This window comes from Bison bison, unplaced genomic scaffold (genome assembly GCF_000754665.1).
Source record: "Bison bison bison isolate TAMUID 2011002044 unplaced genomic scaffold, Bison_UMD1.0 scf7180017864456, whole genome shotgun sequence".
In the NCBI taxonomy this organism is placed as follows: Eukaryota; Metazoa; Chordata; class Mammalia; order Artiodactyla; family Bovidae; genus Bison; species Bison bison.
The window spans coordinates 20,365,812-20,377,206 of NW_011495018.1; the positions used below are offsets into that span (position 1 = coordinate 20,365,812).

The window sequence follows — 11,395 nt, forward strand, 5'->3', positions numbered from 1 at the left end:
TATGAGTGTGTACACACACATACATATATATATATACATATATGTATGTGTGTGTACACACTCATACACAATGGAATACTACTCAGCCATAGAAAAGAATGAAACTTTGCCACATGCAGCAATGTGCATGGATTTAGAGGACGTTATTGCCTGCCCGTACAGAAGATGTAGGTTTGGTTGGGAAGATCCCCGGGAGGAGGAAACTGCAAACCACTCCAGTGTTCTTCCCTGGGAAATCCCATGGATAGAGGAGCCTGGCAGGTTACGGTCCATAGGATCTCAGAAGAGTCAGGACTTACCAACTAAACACACACACGACACACACAACATGCTAAGTGAAACGTCAGACAGACAAAGAGAATGCACGATATAACTTATGTGTGAGATCTAAAAAATACAACAAACTAGTGAATGTAACAAAAAAAGAGACTCACAGATAAAGAGAACAAACTAGTGTTTACTGTTGAGGAAATGAGGAAAGGGCAATATTAAGGTGGGGTAGTAGAAGGTACAGGGTGTAAAATAGGCTACAAGATATACTGTACAACATGGGGAATGTAGCCAGTGTTTCGTAATAATATAAGTGAAGTGCAGCCTGTAAAAATTGTATAAATAAATAAACATCAAATTTAGGTAGCATTTACAAAGAAGATAGAAGAATAAGTTCAAAACTTAAAGAGCACGCTGAAAGATTATTGAATTTTTAAAAATTGATAGACATGGAGGTTCAAAATTTTCCATATAAGCATTGTCCCTTGTGCCTAATAAAGTAGCACTTTGGGATGCTAAGATTTAAAAAATAGTGCAAAACTCTCAAGAATCTTGGAAATTATGGGTGAATCGTGTCTAAGTAGGTAGATCAAATAACATTATTCATAGCTGGACAAATTCAGCAACTAGCTCAAGACAGTGACAGATTAACTCACACACAAAAAATACAGGTAGCAAGGTATTTTTGTTTTTTCTTCTTTTCAAATTGTTGAATGCACACATGCTGCTAACATGACAATTAATTTGAAATATGTATATGCAATTTGGGGCTTCCCAGGTGGCGCTAGTGGTAAAGAATATGCCTGCCAATGCAGAAGACTAGGGTTTAATCCCTAGGTGAAGATCTCCTGGAGGAAGGCATGGCAATCCACTCCAGTAATCTTGCCTGGAGAATCCCATAGATAGAGGAGCCTGGTGGGCTACAGTCCGTAGGTCACAAAGAGTCAGACACAACTGAAGCAACTTAGCATGCATGCATATGCAATTTGAACATAGTAGAGATACGAGGAAGAATTTTTTTCAGCTTCATTGATGACAAACACAACTAAATCTGAACCACATAAAACTGTGAAGGATTACACTCTTAAGGAATGTGGTTTAAATTTAGTATAGGAATATGTTCTGATAGTGCAGCTGCGTTGACAGAAGAACATTCTGAAGTCATTACCCAAATTAAAGAGCTTACATGAGTGTATAAATCAACATACAGCTTCCTTCATCAAGATAGCTTTGCATTGAAAAAATTTTAGCTGAACTAAACGGTGTTAAGTTATACAGTAAAAAATTGTGAATTATGCAAAAACCACTGTATTAGGTTTGAGATTTTTTTATTTATTATGTGATAACATGGAAACACCTACTGTTGCATATGGTAGGAGGCATGAGATTCCACGCTGACTGAAGCGGTGACTGAAGTGGAATGCTCTATTAGCAATGTCTAAATGTGAAACAAATTTGCAGTGTTCCTAGAAAGTGAAAAACACTTTCATAAGGTCTCTGCCTTTTAAAAATGTGGTTTGGATGACAGATTTGTTTATTTGTGTGATATTTTGAGCATTTCTGATGATCTTGCTACTTCTAAGCAAGGAAAGACCACGATATGATTAAAATGGCAGATAGGATCGAAGAGCAAAAATGAAAGCAAGAATCTTGAAAAAAGAGGGTTTCCATAGACTGTATAACATGCTCCTTAATTTAACAACAATTATCAGTAAAGTAGGTGATGATCTTGATGTTGCACATCTGGGAAGTGTTATGGCCAAATGCCTTACAGATTTGACAGAACTGTTTACATTTTATATCCATCAAAAGAAGATCGATGCATGGGAAATTTACAGATCTAGAAACCATTGCTTTCCTTGAAAGGTGACTTTTCAACTTTATAAACTTAAAGAATAAATTGGTGGAAATGCCAATGGATTGTGGATTTTGAACATCAGAATCACTTGCTTTCTTCTGGATAAAAGTGATAGATGAAAATCTTGAGCTTCCTGGAATGGCTTTAAATTTTCTTCTTCTATTCCTGTTAACAAACCTCTGTAATACTGCTTTCTCCACTAGAGCTTTTATTAAAACAAAACATAAAAACAGTTTCAACAGTCATTATACCTTGTGAGTAGCATTATATTCCATTCTGCCTGCTTTAGCTAGACTTAACAAGCCCTTATAAGCATATTTGTCCACTAAAAACAATATTGATATGAATAGTATTCATTTGTAAAATAACATTATATTTTACTTACAATTTTTGTTTAATTATGACTGAAGAATGACAAAAAAATTATTAGTATAAAAGCAGTTCTCTCTATTCATCACTTATAACATGTACATTCAATGAACAACACATACAGATTTTGCAACTATTTTACTTTTTCCCTATGTTATGTTTGTTCTGATTATGTTTATTGAAATGCAATATTGTCTACTGAAACCAATAATAACAATTAGGTTGTTATTTTGTATGTCTTTGGCTTTTAATGTAATTTATTCAGTAATTCTTTTTTTTTTTTTAACTTTACAATATTGTATTGGTTTTGCCATATATCAACATGAATCCTCCACAGATATACATGTGTTCCCCATCCTGAACCCTCCTCCCTCCTCCCTCCTCCCTCCCTGTACCATCCCTCTGGGTCGTCCCAGTGCACCAGCCCCAAGCATCCAGTATCGTGCAACCTGGACTGGTGACTCATTTCATATATGATATTATACATGTTTCAATGCCATTCTCCCAAATCATTCCACCCTCTCCCTCTCCCACAGAGTCCAAAAGACTGTTCTATACATCAGTGTCTCTTTTGCTGTCTCGTATACAGGGTTATTGTTACCATCTTTCTAAATTCCATATATATGCGTTAGTATACTGTATTGGTGTTTTTCTTTCTGGCTTACTTCACTCTGTATAATAGGCTCCAGTTTCATCCACCTCATTAGTAATTCACTTTTACTGAATTTTACAAATGGAATGATTCTTGACATATCAAGAAAACATAAAAACTGGCCCTTCACCACATTTGGTTTGAGAAGCACCATTCTACGCATCAAATTCATATATAACATGAGGATAAACTACTAACTTTGGATAGATCACAGTTTAGTTTTTCTTTTTTGGCTTAAGCATGGAGAAGTATTTATTGGCTCTTGTAAATCAAGCAATTCAAAGACATCAGCTTCAGATATGACTTGACTCAGGGCCCAAACCATGTTTCCAAAATTTAGATTTTACATTTCTCAGCTGTGTTGCCTTGACGTTGTCTCCATTCTTGGCAGCTCCCTTCTTAGGCTTGAAAGATGATGTCATCAGCTCCTGGAGTAGCATCTTTCTATGCTGAAATTCAGTGCAAAATAGTGAGCATCTTTATCCTAGCATTTCCAGAAAACATTCTGGGGTCCACTCTGATTGGATTGTGTCAACCCATGAACTCATCTTTGCTTTGATTACTACTGATGTCATCAAGATGCAGGACTTTGGCCGAGTCAGAATCATTCATCCCATTATTATTTTTTTACTGAAGTATTGGTGATTTACAGTATTGAGTTAGTTTCAGACATACAGCAAAGTGATTCAGTTACGTGCTTGGTTGCTCAGTCAGAACTATAGCCTGTCAGACTCCTCTGTCCATGAAATTTTCCAGACAAGAACATGGAGCAGATTGCCATCTCCTACTCCAGAGGATCTTCCTGACCCAGGGATCCGTCAGTTATAAATATATATATTTTTTTCAGATTCTTTTCCATTATAGGTTATACAAGATATTGAATATAGTTCCCTGTGCTTATCTAAATCCTTGTTGTTTATCTCTTTTACACATTTGGTGGTGTGTAGGATTGATTACAATTTGAGTAATGTGAAGTCCAGTGAGTTAGGGAAAAGAAGGACCACTTTTTTCTAGCAGGAAAGATGTACATTGTTCTGAGTTTCACTTCTTCACCATTCCCACTAGAGGGCAGACAAGAAGTACTTATAATTGTTCAGTTCAGTTCTGTAACTCAGTTGTGTCCAACTCTTTGAGACCCCATGGACTGCAGCACAGCCAGGCTTCCCTGTCCATCACCAACTCCCGGAGGTTACTCAAACTCATGTTCATCAAGTTGGTGATGCCATCCAACCATCTTATCCTCTGTTGTCCCCTTCTGCCTTCAATCTTGCCCAGCATCAGGGTCTTTTCTAAGGAGTCAGTTCTTCGCATCAGGTGGCCAAAGTATTGGCACTTCAGCTTTCAGTATCAGTCCTTCCAATGAATATTCAGGACTGATTTCCTTTAGGATGGACTAGTTGGATCTCCTTGCAGTCCAAGGAACTCGCAAGAGTCTTCTCCAGCACCACAGTTCCAAAGCATCAATTCTTCAGTGCTCAGCTTTCTTTATGGTCCAACTCTCACATCCATACATGACTACTGGAAAAACCATAGCTTTGACTAGGTGGACCTTTGTTGGAAAAGTAATGTCTCTGCTTTTTAATATGCTGTCCAGGTTAGTCATAGCTTTTCTTCCAAGGAGCAAGCATCTTTTAATTTCATGGCTGCAGTCACTGTCTGCAGTGATTTTGGAGCCCAAGAAAATAAAGTCTGTCACTGTTTCCATTGTTCCCCACCTATTTGCCATGAAGTGATGCAACCAGATGCCATGATCTTAGTTTTTTGAGATGTTGAGTTTTAAGTCAACTTTTTCACTCTCCTCTTTCACTTTCATTAAGAGGCTCTTTAGTTCTTTTTAGCTTTCTGCCATAAAGTGGTGTCATCTGCATATCTGAGGTTATTGAGATAACCTCCCAGCAATCTTGATTCCAGCTTGCGCTTCATCCAGACCGGCATTTCACATATAATTGTTGAGTGTGTCAAAAATCCAAAATTGCTCTTAAACTACAAGATTGAAGTATAGCAAAGCAAAGATAAAACAAAAAATAAAGCAGAGCAAGATCAATTACCTGGTGAACACTTATTGGTACCAATACTGTACTGTACCACAGTAAGACTCAATGAAGGGTTTGGAGCCCAGTGTCTTTGTATTTATAGCTAAAACCCAAGATATGTGTGTGTGTGTGCTTAGTTGCTCAGTCATGTCCGACTCTTTGTGACCCCTTCGGCTGTAACCCTCCAGGCTCCTCAGTCCATGGGGATTTTCCAGGCAAGAATACTGGAGTGGGTTTCCATGCCCTCCTCTAAGGATCTTCCCAACCCAGGGATTGAACCCAGCTCTCCCACATTGCAGGCACATTCTTTACCATCTGGGCCACCAGGGAAGCCCAAGAGTGCTGGAGTGGGTAGCCTATTCCTTCTCCAGGGGAACTGCCCGATCCAGGAATTGAACTGGGGTCTCCTGCATCGCAGGTGGATTCTTTACCAGCTGAGCTATCAGGGAAGCCCAAAACTCTAGATAGTAGGTAAAAATGGGACAACTCAAGGCTAAAGGGACAGATTGGAAGGTGTTGTATGTTGTTTTATACTATGGGTATTTTACTGAGAGAGAGAGAGAGAGGTTGATTCATTCCTCAGGTCAGAAGCGTGGGTGGGCTGGAAGCATCTACACTGACAGCTTTAGTTCACAAGATGTGGAGGAGAAGTGGACAGACATGGCGGTGTCTCCCCTCATCACAGGGGTTGCTGAACCGTTGCTCTGGGGTACATGCACATACACTCCTGTACTTTTATTCCAATCGTCACTACAAATCTTAGCCCATCTCTCTATCCCAGTTTTCTAGCTGACTTCTTTAGGGGATTCTTTTCATAATTGGGCTTCCTTTGTGCCTCAGCTGGTAAAGAATCTGCCTGCAATGTGGGAGACCTGGGTTTGATCAGTGGGTTTGGAAGATCCCATGGAGAAGGGAAAGGCTACCACTCCAGTATTCTGACCTGGAGAATTCCATGGACTGTATAGTCCATGGGGTTGCAAGGAGTTGAACACGAATGTATGGATGTGAGAGTTGGACTGTGAAGAAGGCTGAGCGCTGAAGAATTGATGCTTTTGAACTGTGGTGTTGGAGAAGACTCTTGAGAGTCCCTTGGACTGCAAGGAGATCTACCCAGTCCATTCTGAAGGAGATCAGCCCTGGGATTTCTTTGGAGGGAATGATGCTAAAGCTGAAACTCCAGTACTTTGGCCACCTCATGCGAAGAGTTGACTCATTGGAAAAGACTCTGATGCTGGGAGGGATTGGGGGCAGGAGGAGAAGGGGACGACAGAGGATGAGATGGCTGGATGGCATCACTGACTCTATGGACGTGAGTCTGAGTGAACTCCGGGAGTTAGTGATGGACAGGGAGGCCTGGCGTGCAGCGAATCATGGGGTCGTGAAGAGTCGGACACGACTGAGCAACTGAACTGAACTAGCAACTTTCACTTTCACTTTTCATTATTAGTTCCTTCAACATTTGCTGAGTACCACCTTGTTCCTGGCACCTTGTAAGGCTGTGGGTACAGCTGTGAATCAGCTTCTGCAATCAAAGTATTTAGAGAATATAGCTCTTTCTATTTGGAGCCTTGAAGGTCCTATGAACTGTTTTTATTTCAAGTCAGCATCTCCTTCAATCAGTAACAAGTGGGCCACTTAGAGCTGCCATCTCTCAAGTATTCTCTAGAAAAGGTGGAAAAACAAAAACGAAAAAGAGGGGATAACTACAGAACCACAGAGTGATCCAGAGTTGCCTTAACAACAAGCCCTTGAGGTGCCAGGGCTGGACTCAGACTTGGCCAACTGTCCGTGGAAGGATGCCACCTTTTGACTTTAAAAGAACTGCACTGAAGTGAGCCTTTGAAATCCAAAGGAAGAGGGGCCCACACTGCAAAGAACTCACCCCATGCCTACCTTAGGCTTGTTTCGATTCTGTAGGGACATAGGATATTCTCATTCCAAAGGCTGTCTGGAACTGCTGGAGGCAGTATAGCATGTGGGTAAGAGCCTGAATTAAGAATCAGACAAGCCTCAGTTGGAACTCAGGCTGGACCCTGTAGTAGCTGCACAACTTTGGACATTATCTTTGTGTCTGAGCTCTCACTTCCCCACTTAATAATAATAGTCACTCGTCGGAAGATGTTGTGAGGTTGAAACCATATAAAGTAAGTGAAGTTCTTAACTGGGCAACTCCCCAGCATGTGTTAACCCAGGGCATTGAGATAAATGCTCAGTTTCCATCATGTAAGTAGCTCAAGGAAAGGGATGTGCCTAAATTGATTCTATTTTGAATTCTATTCTATTCTGCCACATGCTTGGCAGGAAGAAGTCACTCTGTTGATAGAGAATGTATCCATGGCCACAGGGAACCACCCAGGTCACTGTCTGTGCCAGCAGCTGCCTGTCCTCTCTTCTCGGAGGAGAAGTGGCTGAGAAACGATCAAGGCATTAGTATTTTCTGGAGACCTGCACTGTGTCCTGTTATCTGAAGTAACTAAAGGGAAAGTGACAGGAACAAACAACGATTGAGTGCCTGCCTGCCATCAATATTCTGCCCTTTCCACTATTCATTCATTTGACAAATAACAACTAGACCTTGCCAGAAATAAACAGGTAAAAAGAATGCCATATAAGGAGTGTCTAACTTAAAACATAGGATTAAGTTTTCTTGTTTGTTTTAAAATTATTGTACAGTAGATTCTGCTAGTACACAGTTCTATGCATTTTGAAAACATATAGATCCATGCTGATAGCATCACACTCAGAACACAGAATGTAGTGTAGGAATTTTAATTTCTAATTGGATGTTGTACAACTACGTCCCAGAGAGTTTGAGCAATTCTCCAAGGTCAGGTGTCCAGTGCTTATTTACACAGATGATAGAAGGAAATGCAGATTTTCACCTTGGAGTAAGCTGGAGGTCAAGGAAGGGCTCTGCGGCCAGCATTGGTCCTTGAGGTGGAAATCCCCTCTTTTTCATGGACGGTGTCAGTGAAAACTTCTTGGTGCAGTGAAATAAACTCTGTAGACTTTAAGAAAGCCTTCTGAGAATTTAGAATTTAGCTGGGTTCACAAGTTTACTCTCAAGGCACAACTTGTCTGGAATAACTGATTTTAACAAGGAAGTATTATGACTCACTTTAAACAGAGACTACAGGGACTTACCTGGCGGTTCAGTGGTTAAGACTCAGTGCTTCCACTGTAGCGGGTAGGTTCCATTACTGGTTGGGGAACTACGGTCCCACATGCCATGGGATGTGGCCCCCAATTTTTTTTTACTACAATGTACTCTTTTTCCAGTAACTCCTGGTCATTTTGGTGGCTGTTGATTGAGGTACCCTTGTTCTGTGGGCTGCCCTCACCACAAACCCACTTTTAACCCGGTGTGTTTAATGAGCTCTATCCTGGACAAGAAACATTTCGGTGTTGTGAAAATTATAAATTTAAAGTCAATGAAGATGAGTAAAAGGTCAAGAGCCCCTTCCAGGGAGGGTCGCACATCTACAACATCTAGTACGTCTTTCCACCTCTTAAACCACCTGCTGTGGTTGCTGAAAGCACTTTGGAAAATTTTTAAGCCAGGGTTTTTTGTTAGTTTAAGTTACTAATAATTGCACATGATATAAATAATATTAAGTGACCACGAGTCTCCCTCCTGCCCCCAGACCTCATCCCTTGGACTCCCCTTCCAGGGGCAAATGCCATGACACGTTTTCTGTGTATCCTTTGCAAAGTCACTAAACAACCAGAAGGCATTTTATTTATTGTCTGTAGAATGTGCATTTATGTACAGCCTAAAAGAAATATGCCATCCCATTTCTGCTGACTCTAGTCATTCAATTAATTTAACTGGCAGCTGGTACCAGGCATGTGGTGAAAGTGAAAGTTGTTCAGTTGTGTCCAACTCTTTGCCACCCTATGAACTGAAGCCTGCCAGACTCCTCTGTCCATGGGATTCTCCAGGCAAGAATACTGGAGTGGGTTGCCCTTCTCCAGGGGACTTTCCTGACCCAGAGCTCAAAGCTGGGTCTCCCCCATTGCAGGCAGATTCTTTACCATCTAGCCACCAGTGAAGCCTTGGTGCCAGGCATACAAGGACCCAATAAAGCAGCTGTGACTTTCAAGGAGCTCTTATGAATCAGAAGGACTCGGGGCAGCATTTGCCTAAAAAGCATTAAACACGGAGAGCTTGGACTGGTGGCCCAGATGCCCCATAGTCCCGCCCATTTGGTCCTGGCACACCCGCCACTAGCGCCATTTGAGGCAGGGGTTGGTTTTCCAGACGCTCCTGCAGGGTTGGTCCCAAAGCTTCCAAGGCAAGTCTAAGCTTGCCTTCCTTGTGGGAAGAGAAATTCTTCTCCTCAAAGTCCCCAATAGGACCCCAGAGGCCAACCCACAGCAGGGTTGACCACTAGCCTTGAGCAAGCCTCATGAATGCTTTCTTTCCAAGGTGCTTGGAATTCCCACCCTAGCATCACTGGACTGGGAGGGACCTTAGAGTACCCTTTCCAGACTCCCTCTCCCACACAACACGTCCTCGTCATGAGGACTTCTGACCTCGTGTGGGTGGGAAGACACCAAGGACCAGGCACTCCTTTCCTGGGCAGCCCACTCAGTGGTCACACGACACACATGGTGAGAAAGCTCTCCCCTCTACTTGACAACACACGCGGCCCAGTGACGCCCATCCACCATTCCCAGGGCAGGGTGATCCAACAGGCCGACCATCAGGGCTGCTGCAACAGCAAAGTGGAGGCATCTGAAAGCATAAAAACAATTTCAAGGGACACTGATATGTGATAATTATTTTTAAAAAGAGAAGGGAAAAAAAAGCACTAAAGTGGTTCATGAGAAAACTCAGAACTTTATTGGACTTCTTTATACTTGTTTTTAGGAATTAGATGCTTAATTTTGTATTACCTTTGCGGGGAGGGTGGGCAAGAAATACCTTTAGAGGCTTAAGACTTCAAAAGATCTTAAACAATGTTCCTGGATTCCTTTACCCAGAGGAAGTGTCCCCCACCAGACAGCCTCTCAAATATCTGATGACTTCTTCCGCTCTCACACTCAACCTTCCTTGCAGTTTGTTAACCTCCAGGAAGCCCGTTCTGAGCAACTGGGAGAGGACTGGGGTTTCCCCCAAGACACACAACCCCATCTGTGTTTGTCTTTCCACACAGAGTCCTGAACCCTGTGCTTAGAGACAGCAGTATGCCTTGAGTGGGTGCCCACGAGGTGCCCACGGGGTCAGTGACTACTCCTTACTTCATGGCTGAGGCTTGAACATCCACCCACCTGTCCCCGTCAGTCTTACATCACCCGTCTGGAGGGATGGGGTCCTGGTTTGCCTCCTTACCCAGCCCCAGGACAACCAGGGTCCCACTGGGCTCTCCGTAGCAGGGGTGTGGAAAAGGGCTGAAGCTGAGAGCTTGCGCCCCTCGGCCTGGTAGGCTAAGGGCACAGGAAGGGTGACTAAGTCTCCCTAGTAGCGGGGAGTGGGGGCATCATACATACCACGGCTCTTATTACTAAACAGGGCATGGCAGAGTGAGGGCTCTGGAGCACAGGGGACCCTGAATGAAACAGGAAGTGGTCACTGTGATTCAGCCACGGAGCTTTTTCCTGAGTGTCATCTGTTGGGAGTGACACAGCTTTGGGGGAAAGTCACCGTGCTGAGGTGGGGGTGTGGATGGGCAGGGGGATGTTCAAGGGATGGGCCGGGGCTGCCACAGAAACTGGGCGGTGAAACCCGGTAGGACAGCGGATGCCTTCCTGTAGCATTGTTGTCTCCAGTGAGCCAGCCAACACCAACCTCAGCCATGTGGGGAAAAGTTTCTCTGTAGACGGGATGGCTCCCAGGAGGCAGCATCTCTCTGCCTTCCTGGAGTCAGAGACCCTATTTACTAAAGCTACCATTGGTACAGGTTACTTGACTTCTCTGAGCCTCCATTTCCTTAATAAAATAATGGGAATAATAATGGAGTTATAATAAAGCTTTGTTACTTGTTACCACTAACAGCTTTGTCCTTGGACTGCAAGGAGATCCAACCAGTCCATTCTAAAGGAGATTAGTCCTGAATATTCATTGGAAGGACTGATACTGAAAGCTGAAACTCCAATACTTTGGCCACCTGATGCGCAGAACTGACTCATTTGAAAAGACCCTGATGCTGGGAAAGATTGAAGGCGGGAGGAGAAGGGGACGACTGAGGATGAGATGGTTGGATGGCATCA

The 11,395-nt window shown here is 42.7% G+C and overlaps 1 protein-coding gene across 1 annotated transcript in view; it reads right to left on the reverse strand.

Moving 5' to 3' along the window:
* SMC3 (structural maintenance of chromosomes 3) overlaps nucleotides 1-10,982 on the reverse strand; it is a 56,184-nt gene extending 45,202 nt beyond the window's left edge. Inside the window, exons 1-2 of the mRNA XM_010859594.1 lie at nucleotides 10,830-10,982; nucleotides 10,518-10,643 (exon numbers count right to left, since the gene is read on the reverse strand). Coding sequence (XP_010857896.1) covers nucleotides 10,518-10,643; nucleotides 10,830-10,982 — 279 coding nt within the window. The remainder of the gene's footprint in view (nucleotides 1-10,517; nucleotides 10,644-10,829) is intronic.
* Between the last annotated feature and the right edge of the window lie 413 nt (nucleotides 10,983-11,395).